We start from the raw sequence: 26284 nt of genomic DNA on the forward strand, positions 1-26284 counted from the left end.
CCTTTTCTTATTACCAGTGAAAAAATGTTGAGTAACAGGTAAGAGGCCACCATCTCCTATCCCATAAGAATGATAGACAGATACTCCTAAAGATGGAATGATATCTAAAGAAAAGGGTCTTTGGATAGATAGTCCACGTGAATTATAGGGGTGGAAGGTTAAGATTTTAAACCTTATTTTCCATCAATATACCATTCTATATATGAATTTTTTTAAATTCATACGGATGCGTGATACAGTCATCTGATCCGATGATGATTCAGTCCATATCGATTCTCTTGATTCAGTTGAACCACCCTCTTAAAATAGATTAGAGTAGGAGTAAACTAAACTAGATACGTCATTACACCCAAACAAAAAAAAAAGGGATAGATAGCCCGCCACCTAATTGATTTCTAGTTATTAGGAAGCTTTCAGCCTTTTCTTATTACCAGTGAAAAAATGTTAAAAGTAACAGGTGAGAGGCCACCATCCATCCCCTACATCCCATAAGAATGATAGATTGATATTCCTGTGCGCCCTTCTGGAGCTTCGCCTCAGATTGTTCACATGAGGACCTGACATTTCCAAAAGCCTATACAGTCTGACTAGGATTTCATTACCTCATGGCCAAATCTCCTTTCTAAGGAGTCCCAATCAAGAACACCCTTTCGGCTTGTTCCAACTAAGTACCACAGCATTTTTCAGGTTAAAATCCCACTTTGACTGTAAGCAAATGCAGAAACCAGGGAAATAGGAGTAGTAATTAACTCGGACCGGACGGTTATATTCCAATTTCTGAGATCTTCACCTTACCCATTGTTATCATTATTATTATTATCAGACCAGGTATCTTCTTCGTGCTGCTACGACACTTTATTAGATTATTAATAAAGATGATGAGAAATGAATGAGCCAAATGGCAGTACAATATGAACCCCGCTTATGCTTACAATGTGGATTTTTTTTTTTTACATAAAAATCAACATTAAGTTAAGAATCGTAGTCCTGCCGCCCCATTTCTTCTTCTTTTCTTTCATAGAAATCAGCTACGAGCCTGTCGTTAACAGACGACGGTTTGCCGCACTTTATTGATTCCAAGAAGGAAAAATTTGTCAGTGAGGGTGAGAAGCAAACTTCTTCTTCTAGTAGCCATCAATCTCTGGCAATGGCATTTTCCAATAATTCCACGAGTTGTAATCTTCCTGCGCGGATCATAAAACATCAGAAATGTCATTGCCAATGATTGATGAATGCCAGTATCAAGCCAAAAAGTAAGACAGCGCCGCACCCCGAAATACTTGGAAGCATTACTATAGTGTATTAAGGAGGGAGTACCTGCTCGAGCAACGATGTAGGCGGGAACATATCATGTACCAGCGTGTGTAGTGAAGTGTACGACTTCACATCAATGCGATGATTAATGGCTACCTCACCCTGGCGGTACCAAACAATTAGTGAAGAAGAAGAAAGAATTAAAAACATCATTAGCAAGTGATAAATAACCTTAGGGTTGATGATGAATATTTTGCCCTTTGGGATGCCAATCTTTCTGTAACTGAGCTCATCGGTGTCTCTGTTCCCAAAACCCGCATAGAAGGGATTGTAATCAGGAGGGAAAAGCGCTTTAATATCCTGCAAAGTATACTGTTTTTAGCGTCCCAGCAGGGATGCATCGAAAAGAAATCCAAAGCTTAAAGGATTCATTCGTTAATCACTAAGAAAAAGTTCGCTCTTATATTTACCTCTAAACACGCAATCTTAAATTCATGAGGAGCTCTTCTTATCACTGCCATCCACAGAAAACATGTATTCCAAACTCATCATTTCCTTGCACAATACACAGATTAACTGGCAGCACACCACCAAATTCAAACTGTTTGAAGAGAACGAGAAGGATACAGCATTTCTCATTCTTTGTCATTAGGAAACACAAGCAGGTTCTTGCCATCATCTAAATATTGGAATTTTCACAGAGCAGTGACTGGCTCTTGCAGCTCCTTATTTATGAAAAAACTCACGCGCACACAGAGCAATATACCAGATATCTTTTCACTTTCCGAAGAGTAATTTATCAAAATGATGGAAGGTCAAGCTATAACAAATTTTTCAGTTTTAGTTACACAATCAGATATTTCAATGGACATGTCTCTTCACAGAATATAACAATAGCTGTAAAATAAATCTAGCCTTTTCACAAAGGCAGGTAAAGAGACTGCAATGTCAAAGCGATATTCTTCACTTGTTCGTTCATATGCATATGTGAAGACCCACAGAAACGAAGGTTACAAAAGATTTTGGTGCTTTACAACTACATTCACGGGATGTTTTACGCTAGCTATGGAAGAATATATTGATACATTCCTTGTTGAAAATCCCAACAATTCTACACCTAATGACCAGAAGGAAAATATCATGCTTTAAATAGAACCACCAAAACATAATGACATGACTATACAAAATACATGCAGCTTGCAGCATCCATTGTTCTATTTGCCTAAACTCTTATAATGATGAAAGCGGAAGGTATCCAAGATAATGCCAAAACCGAAAAACAGGATGATCACTAAAACTAAGCACAAAATATTGCATAATGGTTTAAGCACTTTCACAAAACAAACCAAGAAGTAGAGCAAAAAATCCTTGAGAAAAGGGAAGGGAATGCCACCTTCTCGGTATAGTGAAGGGAATAAACCATCAGGCGATATGACAACAGGTCCATCTGGCAAGGTATTCCCATCCTGCGAGCATTAAAACAATGTTCCTCCCCCAGTGATACTATTTCTCTGGCATCACATCATCAATATGCATGGAGTAGAAACAGCAAGAGAAAAAATACTTGTACTATAAAAGGACCATAGAAGTTTTATGTCAATGTAAAGAGATATAATACTGTTCATTTAGAATAGCAGTCATATCAACGACATTGTACCTCAAGGATTTGAAAGAACAAGAAAATAATGTCAATCAACTGCCCCAAATTGCAAATTGATTTTTGAGAACATAAACCCTAACATTTTTATTGTCCTCTTATTACAAATTATTAGAAGTGAAAGATTTTCTTAAAATTCCATCTCTAATTGCCAATAATTGCTGAATGGTTTAGGTTCACTCAATGGCATAAACCAAAAGGCATTTGAATTAGTCAAAAGCATAGTGACTCTTTCCTGGGAGAAACTTCAGAAAAAACTTGTCTTGGAAAGACAAGTGGCTCATTTTATTACGACAAGGAGTTGGAAAACAATCAAACCAGAAACTTGGCTCACCTGCTTTAAATTAAATAGAAAACTCTTGGTAATATATGCTTGAACGATTGCACGTGCACTCAAGAACAGAAGCTGGTACCCATTCTCCTGTTTTTAAGCACAACATTTGGATCAATATTGTAAGCCAATAAAGCAACAAATGTTAGTGGTATAGTGCAATGAAAGTAACTAGAGTCAGTATGAATGGACAATCACAAGAGAAGTGTCAGTTAAAAACAAGAAAGAATAAATAGGCAGAATGTATTTTCACTTTTGCCAGCAAAATGAGCTCTCAGTAAAGACAAGATGTACATAAATAGGCAAAATGATACAAATAACACTGAAACACTGATTTCTGTCCACATCTTTTCCCAAAAAAATAACATGTGGAGAAGGAGGAGAAAAACTCCAAAACTTGCTTCTGAACACCAAACATAACAGAAGTTATCCACCTTGGACACCTAGATGAATAAACACAAGTTTCAAACATCCATGTAAAGACATCTGTTTATGCTTGTAAAATGAAACTAGATCACTCAGCACAGCAAATGGTGCCAAAATAACAAAATAAAGGAAAGACATAGATTAAGGAAAAGATAACTTTAAAAGATAAAACCAATGGAGGAACTACCTTAATTGCTGAGAAAAGTCGAGCTATTCCAGAATGTGTCCAGTCCTTACCAACCAAGGGCATGAACTGACCAAGAACATCGGACCTAACAAACAAGCATAAACGAGTATCTGAGAGTGAGTAACTTGAAATGCAATAAATAAGCAGTGCCGCTTAGCCATGGCATATTACTCACAACAATCACATCTATGTTCACAAACAGTAGATTAAAGTAAGAATCAGAAAGTTATTTGTTGGATTACATCTTACAGACAGCCATCTTTGACTATCAACCACCACAAGTAAAATTCCCGATTTCACCTTTCCCTGATGATTAGAATCTCTAATTTTCAAACTCTTTCATGATCAATCCTTTTCTAATCCACGCCGTAACCCCCCACAGAAAAAGAGAAAAACAGAGAAATGTGATGTAGACACATAAATTACCTCAAACAAATACCTTATAAACTAAAGTTCATGAACTATGAATATTTACTCAATTTGAAAAGATTCATCACTATCTAGTTGAACATTTATCCAGGACAAGATAGTATTCCAATCTAGAGAAGAATGAACAGCTTAATAAATTAAGAGCAGTATCCTCAATGCTGTTCAACATATGGAAAGCTCTGAGTTTCTAGCAGATATAAATTCAAAGACATGCTTACTTGGTGATTGTTCCATCAACATCTGAAATTACAATCCGTGCATTCCACTTCCACAAGTATATATGAGCTTCAACCTGTTTAAGAAGATATGGCTCCCATTAAGAATGGATGGCATATAGTTAACTATATATGTCTATCAAGAAAAAAGAATGTGGGTGCGTGATTGCAAAGAAAAAGAAAGACCTTCTGAGGTCCTAGGACCCTTGAAAAGGATGTGAATGTCACCATATTCTGTCCCTCTTTTAGGTTCAAAGATGCAATTTGATCACTTGTAGGAACGTTTGTTCTCATAAGTGGCTTCTGAGGAGACTCCTTACCATCAGGAGCAGTTCGGGTTGCTTCTACAGGTTGACTCTGCGAGCCAGATTCAGAATCGGCAACTGCATCTTCGTTTGATGAATTACTATTAGCATGCTCAATTCTCCTAACCCTTCTAAATGGATTTGGCCAAAGCCTCCATCCACGCCCAGAAGGAGTCGAAGAGATTCCAGATGCATCTTCCCTGCTTTTCCTAGTGTCATCCTGTTCCAAAGAAATTGCATCGCTTGATTCAATAGATAATTGCAAACCATATGCAACCATACCAAGAACAATAGGAGCAGCTTTATCCCATGGCAAGTACTTCCCCTGAATTCTGACAACTAAGTTTTCATTATTAATAATCGATGCTGCAGAAACTTTAAATTCCTCTTCAGATATGCGGTGTGCATCAAAGGCTTGTGCAGCTGCATTCAGACCCATGCCAGATTGAAGTAGGTGTCTGCAAAGAGATAACTCTAAGCCTGCAAAAATTTAAAATTCATAACTCAAGAAAAGTATGGTAGAAGTCATGTAAACCTGCATAATCAATGACATCAATCATAACTAAAACCAAGAGGCAGGATGTACTTGTTCCTGTATCATTTTCAATATCTTTGCAATAAGCAGATTTCTCAGTTTCCACATTGTCACTTATTGTAATTTCTCCTTCAGAAATGGATGCTTGTGGCCTGGATAACACATTGACTTCTTTCTCGAGTTCTCCATTAGTATGAATGAAATCATCCACCATGCTAGCAGAACCACTTATATCTGTATCAAATGTATTTCTCTCAATTGTTTCAGCTGGGACCTGCAAGTCTGGTGAAGAAACACTGCCGGAAGTATTAGATATCGAAGGAGAAAGTTCATCCTCAGCTCTTGATATGACAAGTTGCACACCTTCACTTCCAGTAATTGATAGTGATCTTTGAGGAGATTTATCTTGCGAATCTTTGGCAACTTCAAGAACCTCCAATGGAGAATTGGCATCATGACTGCTGGAATTTCCAACCTGCATGGCCAGGGCTGGTATCTCCAAACAGCTTCCGAAGACATCCTCCTCCTTCATGCTGGCAGATGTACTCTCCAAGCTACTATCATAGTGAAGATCCAGTACCTGTTTCTCTGTTTCATGATTTTCTTCAACTTGATTCAGATGGCTCCCATATCCTTCATTTCCTTCCAGCCGGGGCTCAGAAATATTATCATCATTATTCGTCTTGCAAACATCTTCAGAATTAGCTTTAAGTGTTGATACGTCAAAGCTACTCAAATAATTGGCAGCCCATGCACCTTCACTATTGTTAAACTCTTCGGTCCCTTCACCTGGGCCTAGATGAAACTGAGGCGTGTCTAGTTCCACATCCTCAGTATTCCTCTCCGATGATGAGATGGGTGCTGTAAGAATGTGACCATCCACGCTCACCAGTACAACTTCTGAACTCAAATTCTGTGATTCCATCACATGATCCATGTCCAGACTATCATAACGGCCAGAACCATACTCTGATAACTCAGTTGAACCCTCAAACGAAGATTGGACATCCGGAAAATCATAGAATCGCCTTTCACTATCAGATTCCGTTCTCTGCAACCTATCTACACCAAGGGCAACGTGCTCATCTCGCAACTGAAACTCACCAGTATGGGAATCGCAACTTTCATCTAAACAAAGAGAATCATCTTTCGTACTAGTGCCACTATTAGTTTGATCTATGTTATTATCCTCTTGGACACCTTCATGACTATCAGCAGGATGCAAACCACCATTAAGTTCACCATCTTCCGCAGAGACAACCTCCCTGACGAAATACGCCTCTCCTGAATTGTCGAGATACATATGGAAATTGGCTTCAATCCCATTAACTTCTATTCGAACAACTTTTTCTGCACCCTTAAGAACACCCTGAAATTTTCCAAATCTAACATACCAAGGTGTGCTCCTAAAGCTACCATCCTGCTGCTGCACAGCAATTATATCAACAGCCCCACCAAATGGATGAAATGGGGTAGCAACAGAGTACACCCCTTGTGTAAGAAGGCTCCCGACTTTAACCACCACATTCATCTGCTCTATCCACCAAGAATGAACCCTTTAGAATACAAATGCAATCTAAAAGTCCTAATGATCTTAGTATTCGACAACCTAATTAACCACAGTGGACCCAAATCATGACAAGAATTATGCCATCTTCTCAAAAAGAATCGTAAGAAGCAAAATCCGCAAGCAATGCTTGAATTCTTGCATTCAAAATATCTGCACGGAAGACATAATCCAAAATGAATACAACTCTCATGAAAACCTTGCATACAAAAATCTAAGATTCAAATTCATCTCGGGGTAAATTAAAACCCTAAAGAACACAACTTCAGTCCGAAAAAACTCACATTCGAACCCCAGATGAGAATAAGATGAATGGAACATGAAAATAATCATGAAGTGCAATTGAGAAAAAGATAAGCGGGGAAAAGTCAATAAGATCTTACAAGTTCAAGAATTGATAAAATATCCCTGAAAAATGATTGCCGCCTTCACCGATCAATTGATCAAATTGAAAATTGTTCCGCAGCTCAAGAAACTCAAGTAGTAAAACTATTCTCTTGTTTCTGTGTCGATAAAGTTTTGGTTATCTAACGACCATGCGTGCAAAAAGATTCTGTGAATATTTGAAGGTATCTTTTTTTTTTATTTTGACCCAAAAAAAAAAAAAAAGTAGTGGAGACTTGAGAGAGGCGGATGCGTGTTCGGAGTAACGTGGTAGTGTCTTGATTTGCTAACGCTTGTGGGTTTGGCTGTAGTTTGCGCACTCCGTTGAATACAAAAATGTCAAGCACTAGAAAGTAGAAACTGGAAAGAGATTTGTCATTTCCCTTCAAATGCTTTGAAGTTTGGAGTTTGGAGAATTTAATGAAGAGGTTTGGATAGCAAACCAGCTGAGTCATTAATGCCTGTCCGTGTTTTCTCTTGCACTAAATTAGTAAATTCATAATTTATTAGATACTAAGTAGTAGTACTACTTACTTGTGATTATTATCAATAGTACTAGTAAAAGCAAGAAAGGGTAGCCATTGTTTGTTAATTCCTTGATCTGCACTCTAATATTTAAATTTTCTTAAAAAATATTTCGCCAGCAAATGTATAGGCACCCGTCTGAATCGATATTGGTTCATCGGATTTTTCCTGACCACTTTAGATCTCCGTTTCTCTAGTGTAAAGTGGAAATAATTATAACATAAAATCTATAGGCAGCGATAAATTTATAAGTAAATGTTAAATAAAAAACATAAAAAAAAAAGAAAAAGAAAATGTCACCCTTGAGTTTGAGCTTGAGTGCGTAATACTTTTCTTTGTTGTGTTATTTCTCTTTATGATTTTCTTTCTTTTTCTCTTTTTTTTCTAGTATAAAACTTATCGAACATATTATTGTTGCTGTCTGCCAAAAGAGGTTGGTTGGAAACTTGGAATATTATCTACCCAAAAATAAAAAACCACAACTTGTGGTTGTGGCATATGCTCGTCCTCTCCACTTCCTCTCTAGAATTTCTTAGTCAACGGAAACTAACTCCTCCCATGATTTGATTTCCTTCGTTTTTGTATTAAATTTTCTCTATTAAGATTATTCCATTTAGTAGTGTTTTTATTTCAACGGAATGTATTTATTGTGTGCTGAACCAACGGGGTTGGGGGTTGCAACTTCCTTGTCCTAGAAAAAGCGGTCCCAGTTAGTGCAGATTTTTTTCGGAAACGGTAAATTTGGAATAAAAAGAAAAGTTTCGACCCAAGGAAAAGTAAAAAAAAAAAGAAGAAGAAGATGAAGAACAAAAAGAAAAGCACCGAAGCGTAAAATCAACTCAAGAAGTCTCCTTCACCTTCAGCTGAATCCCCCGGCCGGGCCTCGTGCATTTTTATACTAACTTTTACTAGTCCAGTCCTCCATCGAGACCACCGTAGCCGTCGCCACCTCTAGCCGGCCCGCTTCCTCCACGTCAATAGCATCGCCACCCTTTTCACGCCCTAGAAAATGGCGAAACTACCCCTCCTCCTCCTGATCCCCCTCCTCGTTACTCTTGTCCCCTCCGCCTCTGCCGAGATCAAAACCTTGAAGATCACCTCCGACTCCCGGCCCATGATCCTCTTCGAACGCTTTGGCTTCACCCACACCGGCCACGCTACCATCTCCGTGTCCTCCGTGTCCGTCGTCTCCTCTCTTTCCACCCCCGACCCATCTCGCCTGGGGTTTTTCCTCCTATCCGAAGAATCCCTCATCCAAGTCCTCCTTGAACTCCAACAGACCCCATCTTTTTGCGTCCTAGATTCCAAATTCATAACCCCATTGTTCACCTTCCGGGGCCTCTCTCCGCCGCCGGCGTCCTCTTTCGTTCACTCTTACCCCGTCACTTCCCCCAATGAGTACTCCCTTTTCTTCGCCAATTGCGCCCCCGAATCTAAAGTCTCCATGGCGGTCCGCACGGAGCTTTACAATCTCGATAACATGGGCCGCGTTAAGGATTACCTCTCCGCGGGCCTCACCCAGCTGCCTGCTTTATATTTCACGTTTTCCATGATTTATTTTGGATTTCTGGGATTTTGGATATACTACTGTTGTAAGAATAGGTTATCCGTCCACCGGATCCATGTGCTGATGAGCCTCTTGGTGGTAATGAAGGCGTTGAATCTGCTCTGCGCCGCAGAGGACAAGCATTACGTGAAGAGCACCGGTACCCCTCATGGATGGGATGTTTTGTTCTACATTTTCCAGTTTATTCGCGTGGTTCTTTTGTTTACTGTGATTGTTTTGATCGGTACCGGGTGGTCGTTTTTGAAGCCATTTTTGCAAGAGAGGGAGAAGAAGGTGCTGATGATTGTGGTCCCACTTCAGGTCTTGGCTAATGTGGCTTCCGTTGTGATTGGGGAAACGGGGCCTTTCATCAAAGATTGGGTCACTTGGAATCAGGTGTTTTTGCTGGTGGACATTATTTGCTGCTGTGCGATTATTTTCCCAATTGTATGGTCCATTAGGTCGTTGAGGGAGACTTCGAAAACAGATGGGAAGGCTGCTAGGAATTTGGCTAAGTTGACACTTTTTAGGCAGTTTTACATTGTGGTCATTGGTTACTTGTATTTCACCAGAATTATTGTGTTCGCATTGAGGACGATCGCTGCTTATAAGTATCAGTGGGTGGCCTTTGCAGCCGAAGAGATTGCAAGTTTGGCCTTCTATACCGTGATGTTTTACATGTTTAGGCCAGTTGAGAAGAATGAATATTTTGTCCTTGATGAGGAGGAAGAAGAGGCTGCCGAGATGGCTCTCCGCGATGAAGAGTTTGAGCTTTGAAGTTCAGATCCGGTTGGCCCTCTTTTTGATTTTGCAAGTCTATTGCTCTGACTTTTTAGAAATTTTTCTTTTTGGGTTATAAAATTACACTCTTTCAAGTAGATTTATCAGGATTAACGGCTGTTTTGTATTTCTGTTTGTAACAATTGGCTTTTATGGAATAGCGCCTTGCAGTTCTGGAACCATGCAATCACTCTGCCACTTGGACACTTACCATTTTTTGTTTTATTGATCTCAGTATGAATGTGTTATTGTTATTTGGTGATTAAATTCTGATTTTTTTACATTACATCTTTATTAACGCTTAAGTTTGAGTTATGCTTTGCTGGTTGGTGAGATGAAATTTGTTGGTCTTGTGTTCTAACAAGCTAATCTTTACTGTATGATTCTATCCTAACTGTAATAGAAGGATGAATGTTTTGCCAATCCTTCCTCATGCGCATAGAAGGATGAATGCTGTTCAAGATTATATCTGCTTGCATCACACAACAATAAACAAGTAACTGTTGATTTGATGATACTAATTAAGTTTTCGTTACTGAATGTCCATCCAATTATTTTTGATATGAATTGTTTTCGTTACTGTCCCAGACATGGAAAGATTTCCGTTACTAAACAGCTAATCTTATTGCAAATTAACAGCTGCTTTTGGTTAAGATTAAAGGAAATATATAGCGTAGCTTGTCATTTCATGGCTTATTGTGTTTTGCTTTGATTGAAATTCTTTTTCTTGTTTTGAACCACTGTTATGTTGCTTTTATTTAACTCCAAATCTTGAATGATGCTCCTTTGGTTGCTCATATTATGTGTAGAAAGTTGTCTCCTATTTAGTTCAAGATCATGGACAGTCTTGTTATCAATCAAAGATCTTAGAATTATCTGATCAAGGAAGCGTATTGAAGAGGAGAGTGAAGGTTGCTTCACATACTTCATTATGCCCAGAAGTAGTGGCAGAGATAGATAACCCCTTGGTTTATTGCCATGCTTTGTAGCAGACTGATTGTGGTGGGATTTTTTCTTGAGTTTTTGCAGTTTCATGCATCGTGTAAAGCATACTAATGCTATGAACTGTAGAACATTCATAGAGTATGAAAATTTTAGGTTTCAAAGGTGCATTGTGGAATTATTCTCCTCTCCTTGTTTACCTGCAGTATTTGCTTGGTGCTAGCATTACATTGTTCATTAAATCTTAAAGGTGGTCCTGCTGTGAAATGTTCTTATTTTTGGACTTGTATTTGGATGTCAAAGTTAGGGATTATACTTTGAGATTAACCAAAATTAGGTGCTTGTCCTCTATGAGATCTTTGTAGTGTAAAGACACACTTATTAATGGCTAACAGAGGTAGAAAACTCTCTTAGCTGCACATTCTTTTGTATTTCACAGCTGAACAAGTTACTTATGTATCCCCTAGTCGTGTAAAGATTTGGAAGAAATATGTAGTTATGAGGTTTAAGCCTTTATGAATGTGAAGATGGATGTATAATGGTTCATGCAACATTAATCACTTTGTTTGATATGCTACTTGTCATTGAGTGTACTCTGTTCCTCTCACGACCCTCCAGATGTTGTTACTACTGACCCTTGGCTCTTCCAGTTCCGACAGGAGATACTGTTGTTCAAAATGGTCAGCCATTCTGTCATATATTTCTTTTGTTTGGCAATCATAAAAATTCTTAAATTCTCATTATACTTTTTACTCTTTAAACAATAGCTCGTTGTTTGAGATCACAATAGATCTTTATGAAATGTCTATATTTCCTCGAACCGATCTGTTCATCTCTCTGGTTATAGGTTATTTTTTATGACTAGGAGTTGATTTCCTCTAGTTTAAGACACTGTTGTTAGCTTCAAAACATGTTTCAATTCAACCTTGTTTATCCCATTAGTAAAGTGTGTTGGAGTTGGAGACGCTGCACCTGTTTTGTAACAGCTTTGCTGCCGTTCATGAGCGTTGCGCTAAGATAAGATACTTCCTGTGACCAATTTTTGTGCCAAGGACAGTCACTGCTCAATCTTACAGTGCAGGCAGGCATCAATTGATGTTGTAGCTAAGTTTTGAAATTGCCTATGGCGTGGTCCTAGGGAACATTGGTGTATGTTGAACTGTTAGCATCGTTGTTTGCCTTTTTAATCTATTATCATAATGTTAAAGCAATCGATTCAGAAATAGTACATATTTCTCCCAGAAATTTATGGGCAATTTCCAACGTCCTCCGCCTTCACCCCAAAAGCACCTACGCTAACAGGAACGAAATGAAAGAAAACATGAATGTTATCAGAAATTAATCATAACGGGTCCCGAGGAGTTGTCCATGCACTGCCTTTTACTCAACTGTTTTTGATCTTTCAATCCTCTTGTAAACTTCCATCAAGGAGAAGGGAATGTCACGGGGGGTTTAATTTGCTATGGGTAGTTTAGTTGCGTCCTGGGGTGATAATACCGTTTGAGATTCGACCATTTTGAAAAATAGGTTTATAACAGCAGTTACGAACCACAATCTTCTTCTGCTCCAATCTACCAAATCTCGTAACAAGAAAAAATTTACCAAATATAGCAAGGAAAAGCAGATCCTTCAACAATAAGCAGAAGCCTGCAACTAATCTAAGCTCTTTTAAGATTGCAGTGAATGCCAAATCACCTCCAGCGACAAAACTTATATACAAAACGAAGCGCAAACAGCATATACAGCTACCACAAATGTTCACATGCTAAATCAAATTGAAGAGGAACTCTTTCAAGCATCTGAGAGACGTGTCCTGTATCGATCTGCTAATTTCTTGGCAGTATTGTCAGACAGGACACCATCTATCAACTCGTATTTCTTATAGTGCGCTTTCAAGGTCTCCAGCTGCTGGTTTGCAAGGTTTTCCTCCTCCTTCAGTTGATGCTGCTTCAAGGAAATGCCAAAAAAGAGAAAAAAAAAAAAGTATTATTGAATTGGACTAATGGAACAAAGTGGGCTTAAAATTGAACTGTAATACGTGTCAGCTCAATGTAGTACAAGGATAAGAACATTTATCAAAAAAGCAATAACATAAGAATCTTACATTGAGCAGGAATTCGGTTTCAGCAGCATGCTTTCCGGTCAAAACCTCCATCTTCCTGGCAACCTCAAAATCAGGATCTTCGGGGTCCAGCCACTTGTAAGTGATCTTCCTGCCAGGTTTCTTTGGACGACTGTCAAACATTTCTACTTCTGCAGCGCATGCTCTGACAGGTCTTGGCATCCCAAGAACCATAAAGGGCGAATCAGCCATCTCAGTAATGATCGCAGAGGCCTGATTCGGAGTTTCCATCTCCACCAAAGCAGCTCGTGGGAGGCTTGGATTGATATAGTTGGGAATGAATTGGACATTTACGACATTGACAAATTGATCCAAAGCGGCTTTCAGAACATTCTCTGTCACCTGAGGTGACAGATTATCCATATAGACTGTTCTTCTCACCCTTTCTTCAAATGCCGCATATTCTTCAGCTGAAGCTGCCATCAGTAATCTTCTCCTATTAAAACAGTGTAAAAACAAGTCAGACTGTGCTTAAGGCATATAATAGTGGAATCTGGACAACAGGAAAAAACAAAAGCCATCATCCACACACCAAATGCACATGGCATCATCTATTATCTATTGATCTAATTTAATATTATTATCTTGCAGTAACATCAGCCCCTGCAGCTAAACTAGAATAACAACATCAACAGCCAATAACTTTTCATTCCATGAAGCTAACTAGAAAAAGGTTTGATTATTTACATCCACAACAGTCACAATCTTTTTTTTTAAGAGTTGTTCCGCTATGGTGGGTTCCCTTGAAACATTAAAAGTTAATACTCTTCCACAAAAGTGGTTACCTATGTAATTTTTCTTCCAGCAAATTGAAATATGAAAATAGTAATAAGAAACAATATTGCATAAGAACCAATAAAGTTATCAATGTCATAAATGCTCATTGACAAGCAGCAATCTGAACAGCCAAAACTATTGTCATCAAATGATGGATGTTATCATGGGCTTCACTTAACCTTTGGCATGTTAACTAAGCCAAACCCCTTCAACCAGCTTAGTCTTCTATTATCAAAGCAATTTTGTCATTTGCCAACAGAAGTAATGTCTCCAATAAAACCATAAAAAATTGACACTAGTTCTTGCTGATTAAGAAGCAGGTTGAAACAATATATATGAATCTCCTTCTGACATTATCTGGAAAAATCTTATTCAGCAAAAAGCAAAAAAGAATAACTTATGCTTTAAGCTTGGTATAAATTTCTATTCACAGAAAGTCAAAAGGAAAAGAACAGAAGTACATTTCCTGTAAATTCTAATATTAAAAATCTGTATTAGGCAGGTAGCTATGTAGCTTCAAAAGAAAAAGGAAAGAAAAGAGGATAATTTGCCTAGTCAAGCATTAGTTCCCAAGTGAAGGAGAATTCATTTCTGAATACCACAGGGTATGATCGAATCAACATTTCTTTTGAGTTCCTGTGCAGCTGAAATCATCTCCACATTGATTATATTAACAAGCATTGAACCTTACAATCCAGAACCTGACTACTTCCTTTTTTTTGTTGGGAGGGTCGCGGGAGGGTGTTCCTTTTCAATCATTTCAAAAAATATCAGCTAAACACCAGGAAACATGCAGAAAGCAAAAAAGTGCACAAGCAAAGTCTCCAGCAGAAAATTATTCTATTGAATGCTTTGCAGTCAGTTCTAATCTAGCAATAGAATTGTATTTATTACAAGACTCTAATTATGTCAAGCATCATTCACTCCTTGTCAAGTTCCACAAAAAATACAAAAACCTGACTATACGTACTTGAAACTAACTGGACATGAATGTAGACTTTTGCTTCTTATCTTAACAATCGTCTTAAATCTATCAACAGAGTCCATGCCTAACTTGAATACAGTAAGAAATTAGCATTTTGACTTGTAGAAAGAATACACACACACACAAAGACACATAAACGGTGTATACTCATTAATTAACTAAAGTAGAAGAACATTTAGGACAGCATAATCTTCACATTCGATATAGTAGCAAATTCCCAGCTCATTCAGCAGTAAATGTTCAAGTAAAACAGCTCGAGCTCAACTTCATTTGTCTGAATACTTCAAAGTTCAGCTTGAGCTCATAAGCCACAAACTTGACTCGACTTCGCTTTATTACACTGCTGTTCTTAATGAAACACCTGTTAGCACTTTGTGATATAAAAGACACCATAAATTCACGAGAAGCTTCTCCTTGTAATGTCAAACAAGAGAATAGCAGCAACTCATAAGCTCACACTAATTGTTCAAGTCATGGCATTGCAATTTTTATAGGTTTTCAAGTCGACCACCTTAAAAGGCAGCTCCCACCAGTAAATGGTTAATTTTAAGATATCTAAAGTATTAACCCACTCAGGAAATGCAAGACCAACGAACCAACATTAGAAGCAAAGATAGTCTCTCAACTATTCATTTGAGTCTAATACTGGCTGAAAATCATTGTAAACACATAGAATAAATGTAACAGATATAATCATTAGAACTGCAATCAAATCAGAAGGAATACTTTGGATTACACAAAAATAATCTAATCCTATCTATGGTTCAAAGACTGATCCGAGCCGGAGTTTGTCACAGGAACTTGGCTGGCCGTTCGGGGGAACGACACCGTACAAGTCGGAGACTCCATAATCAGCAGTGACTCCAAAAAAAAAAGCCCAATCTTAAAAACCTTTATGCTTTAATAACATTAATGACAACAAAATGACGATCCCCCGAGAACATCACGAAAAGAATTGATGACTAAAATTGGACAAAATCAATTTGAAATAAACAAACCAAAAACAAGAAAAAGAAGCTAATTTTCACATACCTATTTCTCCTCAAAAAGCCTTTAAACGAACAGCGGAGGGGAGGATTGTGTTGGAGCGAGGAGACGGAAAGTGGCCGCAGGGTTCGAGTGCGGTGCGAATTGGGATTGGGGCAGTGGGCTTGTTGTGTAAAGAATGTTGTTAAAAAGGCTTTTTGCTGGGTTTCCGGTTAGGTGGGCTTAGTACTGATTTTTTTTTTTTTTGGATCGTTTTAGAGTACCCCTTTTTTTTAATCTTCTATTGTACTTACCAAATACCCTGTTAAATTGTATATTATTATAGTTAATGATTTTATAGTTGTAAAGACAATAATCTCTTTTTTTTTTTTTCTCTTGCAAGGAGGGTGGGATTTGAATCCTGGACCATTAGACCAAACTCACCTCAAAGTCGTAAAGACTATCATTTTAAAGAATAAAACATAACAGTACTTTACTAAACTAGGATCAATGTACTCAAAAAAAGATATAAACTCTATTAATAAGAATTATTTCATTCTTTTTTATCAAATTCATTAGAAATGAAAATATTTGTTTGATAAGATTGCATTATATTCTATGCTATGTTTGGCGTATGTATACTTTTATTTTCCTATTTTGCTATGATTCGGAAATCTACAATTTAATCCCATGCAGTTATAATCAAAGTGAAACCTTCAGATTTTTTGTTAAATTTAACAGGCAAACTAGAATAGTTAAACTTTCCAATAAAATGATAGCTAATTACAAAAAATGACCTTCGATTTAAGGTTAACATAATATTCAAAACAAATTTTGAGAGCAAACTATACTTTTACATAATTTTGAGTTGAAAATGAATTTTAGAAATATAAATATATATATGCTTTGTCTTCAATGCTATAATAAACATTTTATATTTATTTTACCTCTTAAGCATTGAAGATGAGGCAAGCAAAAAAGTCTTTTTCACCTAAAATTTCATTTTTTAACTCATAGTTTTCTAAAAATATAGTTTGAGGCGTGATTTTGTAATATTCTAATGATTTTATTTAAAAAGTTTGGCTATTTAAATTTGACCATTAGATATGATGAAAATCTAACTGTGTCTCGCTTCGATTATAATCACAAGAGGTTAAATTATAGGTTTTCAAATCACAGAAACATGAAAAATATATATATATATATATATATATATATATATATCCGCCAAATCACACAAGTAGGGTGAACATGGTGAATAGGTAATTAGGCATTAACAGGATCTAGAACGTTCGTAATGACGCCGGCTTATGGCACACCGTGATTGTCAACCATGTTTTCCGTTGATCACAAGGCATTCGAGCGAGATAGGAGTGGATCGTTCTGGTAGGAAGGAATGGAAGGACCTAATACCTATCCATCGCTATTAATCTAGTGGACCGGTGGCAACTGCTCTAATTAATACTATGAAATGTACCATATTATTGTTCTGGAGTTACGGAATATTATTATTGTTCGTGTCCAGTAAGTTTGTCAAAAGGCAGCTTTGATGATTAATTAGTTGAACCGCTGATTATATACATACATATATATATATATATATCTATCCTATACATATATATTATGCAATACCGTCAAAAAACTTTTTGGTCAAACACAGTTGGATTATCATTATGTCTTCCTTTTTACCATTAATTGCGGTAACCATAACTACTCTCATCTGATCTGATGCACCTTTTCCCTTCCCTCTCTCTCTCTCTCTCTTTCTTTTTATATCCTGTAGAATTCCAGATGTGCCAGCTACCTCCCAATTCTCAACCCTCAAGCCAGAACAAGTTAAATAAGTATGCTGGAACTTTTATGGTGCCCTGCATTCATTCTGCTGTAGAATGATAAACATGGAAAATTCCAACCCACAATTATTGAGACAACGATCATACTCTACAGTCACTTGTGAATAATAATAATAATAATACTACATGATAGTGTTAAATTTCAGCAGTAAACGATTTTACACCCCAAAAAAAAAAAACAGTACAAGATAGTGTACCACAATGCAGATTCAACATATTAATTAATTTGTACACGTTTTTGCCCCACATCGATCATGGATGGGACGTTCCAACACCCGGATTTGCGACCCTCTTGTCTCAACACCGCTCCAGAATCAGAAAACGCCAATAAATAAAATGAAACAAAAAGTGGGAAGAACAAATAGCTGCAGTGACACAATCTGCAGATGAAGTACCGCAAAGAAGAGGTAGCTGGAAGAATATCAGATTTTGTGCTCCACAACGTCTACAGTAGCGGTGCAGGACAGCAACCTCTGGAAAATAGTACGCAGTGCACCACAGGAGAAGTCTTTCACTCTCCTCACCATCACAAACCTGGTCCTGGTCTTCCTCCGACGAGGCTGAAACCTGCTTGTGGTTGCTGTTCTTGCAATAGCCACCTTCTCCTTAACCCTCCCAAAACATTTCTTGGTCCTCTCTTGCACGCCTTCTTCTCTTGAAAACGTGTAGGCACTCCTCAGGTACAACTGCCTGCATGACGCGCTGTCCACCACCACCCCAGACCGATGCAGGTAATTGTTATGCAACCGCCCTTTGCCGCCCAAGTTCCCCGTCGACTTCACAAACTCTGCCTCGGAGTCGGGCCATTTTTGGAGGCTGACATAGTTGTTGGTCCTCCGGATGGGACATCTGGCGTCGCCGACGCAGTCCGATATGCAAGCTGTGGTCATAATTTCCTGCAGCTGCTAAGTACTAAGCCTAGATGTCTTTGGCACGGGGAATTTTCAGCGTGGGCTCTAGGAAGAAGGTATAATAAAGACTAATAAAGAGAAGGTGGAAGCTTAAATTGGAAGAGAAGTTATGGGTTATTAACTTAACGTTACACGTGGTGTGGTATCCTATACTAGTGGTAGATCCAATTGGGTGAAAGACTGAAAATGGGGCACGTCTACTTTGTAGTGAAATTTGTACAGAAGCTGCGATGGTAGATACACTTGCAGTAGTGTTAATGGCTAATTTTATTTTTTGCTAAAATAAAAAAAAGAACAGCTAATTTTATTTGTGTTACAAGGACGACCATAAACGATTGTTTAATTAAACACGTTAAACCAAGAGTGCAGGTCATATTAGAAATTTGCACAAGCTTTGAAATCAATAATTTGGGGCCCTAATTAAATCCCGATGAAACGATAAACTATATCACTGATTTGTCCTGTTTGAATTGCTATTTTTAGGATATTTTTGTAAAAAAAAATATATAATGTAATAATTTAATATATATGAGATAAAAAAGTAATTAAAAAATACATTTGCAGAGCAGAAAATCACAACCCAAACAAGTTGTTCCCAATGCAAAGATATAATCACAAGTTACAAAAAATCATATAATTTAATATATGTGAGGTAAGCAAAGCAAAAATGTTCAGTTTGTTCCCAATGCATGTATCTTTGATCTATAAAACTTTTGATTTTTTTTTTTTGTCGATAGAATTTCTATAACCTAATATAGCCTAATATAGGGGGAGCAGGAAGGGGACTTGATGTGAGTAGAGACTCCATCGAAGAAAGCCAATTAAGTCCACCACATATTGCGGCAAATTTTGGTGGAAGACAATGATTGAATTCTTGACCTCCCACACCACCAGGACTTTATAGTTTTGGTAGTGATCACCGGGACCAAAGGCCCAGTGGCCTATAAAACTTCTGATTTGATACGATTAGAAAGTTTAAAAGGAAATCTCGATAGACCCATCCTTGATTTCCCTGGTGGGATCATTCTTTTTTTTTTTTCCAAGTGATAAAAGAACAAAAAGATCTTGAGAGGAATTTGCTTTTTCAATATGTCTTCAACTTAAAGAAGACTGAAAAGGGTACGGAACTGGTTTAAAAATCAAAATTACGCCCTTAATTGGAGTTAGTCTGACGTCCTCGCATCGAGTATTTGCTAAACTACTGGCAATTGAGCTGCAAAATTCCCAGATTTTCTGTTCACGCCACTAATTGCCTGATTTTTAAAAATTGATTTTCCACCTTCAAGTAGTGAACCGGGATTGGAAAATTTTTTACGTAGACTTAGGCCGTGTTTGGAAAGGAATTTTCCACAAAAAAAATTCTACGTTTTTCGTAAACATATTTTTCAATCACCTTTTTACTTTATATATATTAAATCGCTATAGTATATTTTCTGCAAAAACTCCAGAAAATTGTAATCCAAACACCACCTTAGACTCTTAGTTGATTGGGAATCTAAAATATTTATGCATGTTTAATGAGTGAAAACTGATTAAACGTTAGTCTAAGTGAGTTTAAAGATGTGTGATATGTGATCTATGCAAAACATTTTATTTTGGTTATTTTTAGTGTCATACGCAAAAATGATAACAAGACGGCCGTGAAACAGCAGATAATTTGGCGAACAGATCTGGAGCCCGTTTAGGTATACGGGACAATCTACGTTAGGATTAACAAAGTACATAAACCAGTCCCGGCCCAATATCTCAATAACCAAACAATGAGAAAGTCCGCAAGGGGAGCCGAGGCTTCTTTGGGCTTTCATGTTTAACGGCTGCGTACAAATTAATTATTATCCACTTGAAGCGGAGAAATTTGTAATGGGAATGGATGTCAATTTAATTAGTGCTGTTATATTGTCTTTTCCCACAGTTAATCTCAATCAAGTCGATTAAAAGAGTCAAAAACTTGTCGTGTTCGTATGACAAATGTAAGAAGAAATTGAAGCAGATGCGAAAGCTCTCTTTCTTTTCTTTTTTTCCTTGTCAGGACAATGACATTTTGACTATGGAGTGCCATTAATACCTTGTGTCAAAATCTATAAACTCTACCAGAGAAATTTTAGGTGAGATATAAGTACGTACGTGTGTGTTTTTATTGTCAAATTGCATTGTTATTAGATTGAGAAGTGAAAATATTCTCTCTATTTACATGCTTTTTTTTTTTTTGAAACAATAAATTGCTTCTTTTGATTGTTGAAAATCCTCAAAGTTCTATAGTTAATTTATAATGATAACGAAGAAATCAGGCAGCATTTCGTTTCCATACGTTCTGGTCGTTTCATCCAATGATATACTAGCCATTTTGACACCGAAATATATAAATGAATAAACAACGAACGATTAAAGATTTTTGTTCTTCCGGGCAGAAAAAAAAAGCTACTAGCTTCTGAAATTTAATTTATTATTTACTTCTCGGTGTCAAATTCAGTGTCAATCTCACTCATTACGTGATGGTAGAAGAAACTTAAATAAACAACACACGACAAATTAAATAAACAGAACACTTGGCATAAATATAGAAGTGGCATTGAGGATCCCATGTGCTCTCTGCGTCCATCTTGATACAAGTTCTTAAGCAAGCAGTTGAATGAAGGATTAAGACTCAGTTCATTAAGAAAGATACGGGAAGTAAATTTTCATTAATTTGTAGCTGAACAACAACTACTGAGCACATTCCATCCATTGAAATAATTGAAACATGGGGCCTGGAAACGTTTCAACTTTCAATATTTCGATGTCGTGAAGAAATGAAGGCGTGCGCAGGAGGGATTAGGAATTGTGGTTAACCACATCACTTTCCAAAAGAGCAACAACGTACAATCCGTAGTGATTTTCAGTCAAAGCGCATTTTGACCAAACAAAAAAAAAAAAAAGATCCGAGAAAGAAAAGAACAATAATATATACTGACTTACGTATCTATCCATATCCATACAATTAATTTGTAAAAGAATACCGCTTCACTAAAAAGAAGACAAATTTGAACCGAGAAAATGGTTGACTGCGACTGGTGCAGCCCTCATTAGGCAACCAAAAAAAGATCATATAGTATACGTTTTGTTTAAAGACGTAGTAAGTTGTAACGTATCTACCAAGGGAAAGATTAGATTAATTAATGGTTTAATGATGATATCTATATCTCTTTCACTCTGTATAAGTGCAATTACTACTACTACAATTAGTGAATTTTGATACAGTGATCTCCACTTTAATTCCTTCTCTTTTTTTTTAAAAAAAAAAAATTATAGAAATAAGGAATGGTCTCCACTTTTTTTTTTTTTTTTTGTCGACACAGGGTGTCTGAGTCAATCCTTACGGTACCCGACTAATCCCCTGCACTTCACCTAATTGCAAACGTATCCGACAGAATGTATGTATAGCCATGCATGGACAATCGTAACAAGAAGCAGCACAAAATTGTGACTTTTTAAATGAGATAAAATTAAGCACGTCCGGTTGTATGACCAAATGTGCATGTAATTGGCGTTATTTGTGAAATGTTGGGTTCAGTCATGGTGTAAAAATATCATGTGCGGTGGTACATCACTAACATCATTGGGAATGAAGGTATGCCTTGCTTCAAAACAAGATGACGAAGTCTTTTGCTCACAAGAAACCCTCATAGATTATGGCATCCTACCTGTACCCTATTATAGGCCACTTATAAATATTTTTATAGATCGCTCATGAACGCAACATTATATCAAGGACAAAATTAAAATTGAGAAATAGGTTTAATAATCCATCTTTTTTATATATATATATATTTAAGGAATTTTTCGGATAATTCAAATCGAAATAATTGGATGTTCAGCTTGGCCTATATGACATGACTCATTAATAAAAATATCCCACCTTTGTCATATATTACATAAGTCACATTAGATTAGATATCATTATCATGAATACGATTCATGCCTTGGTGGTGAAATGGTAGACGCGCGAGACTCAAAATCTCATGCTAAATAGCGTGGAGGTTCGAGTTCTCTTCTCTTCAGGCCATAATACTAAGAATGCTGGTTGAATGATCTTGTTTGGAAAAGTGTGATTCATTCTCACGAATTAAGCCATCTCGTGTTAGCCTCACTGTAGAATTGTAACGTAGCAAAAATTAAACCATGACGTAAGGTTCTTCTTGTCTCACAATTAACATGGAAAATGCAAGCAGACTTGGCTGTCACACTGCGTAGATAGAACCAGTGGAAGGCAGTGCAACTTCTTACCTACTGACCATACTTTAAACTGTCAAAACTTATAACCACACGAAACCGTACCCCCTTAATTATTCTTATCATTGTACAAACCAAAATTTCACACACACAAAAACATTGCTAGCTTCACAGAGAATGAAGCCACCCAAATCTAGCCAACGTGCATGCTTTATTCCTTTGATTTGATACAACGTGAATTGATTGATCAAACCAAACTTTTGGAAATTTTCCAAAAGGATTTCCCCACTGCTGGCCTTTCCAGCTCGCAGAGAATTTTGAATTCAGTGCCACAAGTGCCTATATACATAACCGAACCGAAGTCGATCCCAACGATCATGTCTTCTTCCGGGGGTGATAACGTGTCCACTGCCAGTGACCTTCCATTTTTGGGCCCGAGACAGGCGATGGAGCTCCGAGAATACAGCCGAAGACCCAGGCATCATGTATCGCCTACGCTCGGCGAGCTACTGCGGCGAGTAGAACATTCTACCAGTGATCAGGGAAGCACTTCTTCTGACCACGCCCATGTTTTTGAACTTGATCAAGATCCCTCTCCCAACACTACCACTACTCCATTTCCTTTTGTTCTTTCCTTTCGCGACCTCAGTTACAGCGTGAAAGTCCGCCGCGAAATGCTCCTGCCCGGATTCCTCAGGAGGAGGACTTCCTCACCAGATGTGCCAGCGGACGTCGGGGTCGACAGTCAAACTAACATGAAGATCCTGTTGAATAACATATCCGGCGAGGCCAGGGAAGGTGAGATTTTGGCTGTACTCGGAGCCAGTGGATCTGGAAAATCAACTTTGATTGATGCTCTGGCAGATCGCATAGCACGAGAGAGTCTCAAAGGGACAATCACCTTAAACGGCGAAGTTCTGGAGTCCAGGCTTCTCAAGATCATGTCGGCATATGTCATGCAAGATGACCTCTTGTTTCCCATGTTAACCGTGGAAGAGACCCTCATGTTCTCGGCTGAGTTCCGGCTTCCACGGTCTTTATCCAAGTCTAGGAAGATGGCAAGAGTTCAAGCACTGATCGAACAACTAGGCCTCAGAAGCGCGGCCAAGACTGTTATTGGAGATGAAGGCCACAGAGGAGTTTCGGGTGGAGAACGACGCCGCGTTTCCATCGGGATTGACATAATTCATGACCCTGTGCTGTTGTTTCTTGACGAGCCCACCTCGGGGCTTGACTCTACCAGTGCCTATATGGTGGTGAAGGTCTTGCAAAGGATTGCCAGGAGCGGAAGCATTGTGATCATGTCAATTCACCAACCCAGCTATAGAATTCTCAACGTTCTGGACCGTTTGATTTTCCTTTCACGTGGCCAGACGGTGTTTAGCGGCGCTCCAGCTAGTCTTCCGCAATTCTTTGCTGAATTCGGTCACCCTATTCCACCAAACGAAGACAGGACCGAGTTTGTCCTTGATCTGGTTCGCGAGCGTGAAGGTACCTCCGGGGGGACTAAAACTTTGGTTGATTTCAACAAGTCATGGCAACTCAGGGAGAACAGGAATCCTAGTAACACCTATATGGGGAATGGAACAGCCACCCCATCACTCATAGATGCCATTAGTTCAAGCATTTCCAAGGGGAAATTAGTCTCCGGAGCAACAAGCAACGACGCTAGTCTGGCATCAGTACCCCGGTTTGCGAATCCGTTTTGGAGTGAGATGATAGTTATTGCCAAAAGATCAATCTTAAACTCTATAAGAGCTCCGGAGCTCTTCGGAGTTCGGTTGGGTGCTGTTATCGTGACGGGATTCATTCTAGCCACTATCTTCCGCAAGCTAGATAGTTCCCCTAGAGGCATCCAAGAGAGATTAGGCTTCTTTGCCTTTGCCATGTCCACAACATTTTACACGTGCGCGGAAGCCATTCCAGTCTTTCTTCAGCAGCGCTACATCTTCATGCGAGAGACGGCTTACAATGCTTACCGCCGCTCATCTTACGTCCTTTCCCACTCTATCCTATCCATCCCGTCCATATTAATCCTCTCCATCGCCTTTGCCGCAATAACCTTCTGGGCTGTTGGATTAGCAGGCGGAATATCAGGGTTCCTGCTCTTTTTCCTTTTCACCGTGGCGGCATTCTGGGCCGCAAGTTCATTTGTCACGTTCCTCTCCGGAGTGATATACAACGTCATGGTGGGATACACCGTGGTCGTCGCAATTCTAGCCTATTTTCTTCTGTTCAGCGGGTTCTTTATCAGCCGGGATCGGATTCCACCTTACTGGATATGGTTCCACTATGCTTCTCTGGTGAAGTATCCCTACCAGGGCGTGCTACAAAATGAGTTCAGTGACCCGACCAAATGTTTTGTGAGGGGGGTTCAGGTGTTCGATGCCTCACCCCTGAGGGATGTCCCTGATTCAATGAAGCTGAAGCTGTTGAAGTCCATGAGCGATACATTGCACGTGAACATTACGCGCTCGACATGCTTGACAACAGCCTCAGATATACTGCACCAGACTGGGGTCACTGATCTCGGCAAATGGCCTAGCTTTTGGGTCACGATTGCATGGGGATTTTTCTTCAGAGTCCTTTTTTACTTTGCCTTGTTAATTGGAAGCAAAAACAAAAGGAGGTGAAGAAAGTAACCGTCCGTCCACAATAATTGGCGGCTGCATGCATGCTTTTTTTTTCTGGGCTTAGTGTTGGTTTTGTCTAATTTTTTTCAATCTTTTTATTTCCCTTTCCCTCAGATGGTTGTTTGGTACGTAGTAGTTGATTGTGGCGTCGGAATCTTAAATCTGCACCAGTTCTTTTGTCATTACGTGTAAATCCACCCATCGCTTGAGTGGGTGAACCGCTCATACGATGTTTTGATCGTTGTGCCTAGCCGCCACCAGATGGTACTTGTAGATTATTTCGTGAATAAGCCACAAAGGTTAAATAAAGTGTTGAACTTGCTGCCGCTCTTATAGTCCCATCCACTTTGGAAGGAAATTTAAGGTTCCACACGACATAATTATTTTTATAAACTAAGTGTGGTTGGAATTTCTATAAACATACAACTAATGAAACGTCAGAACAATATATATATTTTTCTTTATCAAAATCAAGAAGGCGCGAGATATATAGAACTTACACTCTAATTTCACATAATGATGATTTTTTTTTTTTTTTTTGGTCTAGCGACATTACCTTTAACCCTTAGGATCCCCTTGTGAGTTTCTTATAAATATTTTCCAAGTGGATTAGCCAAGAAGAAATAATTATTTCTCCACGAAAAAAACAGTTTTTTTTGGAAGAACTAATTTGGTTTTAGCACGGGAAACTAGAAAGTTCGGAGTTTTACAGAACTAGCCCTATGACAACTTTTTTTTCATTTCA

At 38.3% G+C, this 26284-nt stretch overlaps 5 protein-coding genes across 7 annotated transcripts; 2 read left to right on the top strand and 3 right to left on the bottom strand.

Annotated features, from left to right (window-relative positions):
* Positions 1 to 831: 831 nt before the first annotated feature.
* LOC113695381 (phosphatidate phosphatase PAH1) lies at positions 832 to 7604 on the bottom strand. 3 transcript variants are annotated; one of them, XM_027214461.2, is made up of 12 exons: positions 7290 to 7604; positions 5703 to 7059; positions 5391 to 5621; positions 4686 to 5284; positions 4503 to 4576; positions 3856 to 3940; positions 3246 to 3332; positions 2648 to 2720; positions 1725 to 1768; positions 1486 to 1614; positions 1318 to 1416; positions 832 to 1184 (listed from the first exon to the last, which is right to left on the bottom strand). In XM_027214461.2, exons 2-12 carry the CDS (start codon positions 6868 to 6870, stop codon positions 1125 to 1127), a joined length of 2649 nt encoding a protein of 882 aa, XP_027070262.1. In that variant the 5' UTR covers positions 6871 to 7059; positions 7290 to 7604; the 3' UTR covers positions 832 to 1124. The 3 variants fall into 3 exon arrangements, with proteins under 3 accessions (XP_027070262.1, XP_027070261.1, XP_071910431.1); XM_027214460.2 differs by having other exon boundaries at positions 5391 to 7059; XM_072054330.1 differs by lacking the exons at positions 832 to 1184; positions 1318 to 1416; positions 1486 to 1614; positions 1725 to 1768; positions 2648 to 2720 and having other exon boundaries at positions 3271 to 3685; positions 5391 to 7059.
* A 991-nt stretch (positions 7605 to 8595) lies between these two features.
* On the top strand, positions 8596 to 10323 carry LOC113697167 (protein CANDIDATE G-PROTEIN COUPLED RECEPTOR 7-like). Its single transcript, XM_027216650.2, has one exon. It carries the CDS (start codon positions 8825 to 8827, stop codon positions 10136 to 10138), a length of 1314 nt encoding a protein of 437 aa, XP_027072451.1. The 5' UTR covers positions 8596 to 8824; the 3' UTR covers positions 10139 to 10323.
* Positions 10324 to 12667: 2344 nt separating this feature from the next.
* On the bottom strand, positions 12668 to 16157 carry LOC113697079 (ASI1-immunoprecipitated protein 1-like). Its single transcript, XM_027216531.2, has 3 exons — positions 16000 to 16157; positions 13188 to 13641; positions 12668 to 13027 (listed from the first exon to the last, which is right to left on the bottom strand). The coding sequence occupies exons 2-3, from the start codon at positions 13626 to 13628 to the stop codon at positions 12875 to 12877; spliced, it is 594 nt and encodes a 197-aa protein (XP_027072332.1). The 5' UTR covers positions 13629 to 13641; positions 16000 to 16157; the 3' UTR covers positions 12668 to 12874.
* Positions 16158 to 18208: 2051 nt separating this feature from the next.
* Positions 18209 to 18676, bottom strand: LOC140009605 (uncharacterized). Its single transcript, XM_072055687.1, has one exon. The coding sequence runs from the start codon at positions 18674 to 18676 to the stop codon at positions 18209 to 18211; it is 468 nt and encodes a 155-aa protein (XP_071911788.1).
* A 4303-nt stretch (positions 18677 to 22979) lies between these two features.
* LOC140009267 (ABC transporter G family member 20-like) lies at positions 22980 to 25865 on the top strand. Its single transcript, XM_072054331.1, has one exon. The coding sequence runs from the start codon at positions 23113 to 23115 to the stop codon at positions 25537 to 25539; it is 2427 nt and encodes an 808-aa protein (XP_071910432.1). The 5' UTR covers positions 22980 to 23112; the 3' UTR covers positions 25540 to 25865.
* Positions 25866 to 26284: the final 419 nt, after the last annotated feature.

This window comes from Coffea arabica, chromosome 6e (assembly GCF_036785885.1).
Source record: "Coffea arabica cultivar ET-39 chromosome 6e, Coffea Arabica ET-39 HiFi, whole genome shotgun sequence".
Lineage (NCBI taxonomy): Eukaryota > Viridiplantae > Streptophyta > Magnoliopsida > Gentianales > Rubiaceae > Coffea > Coffea arabica.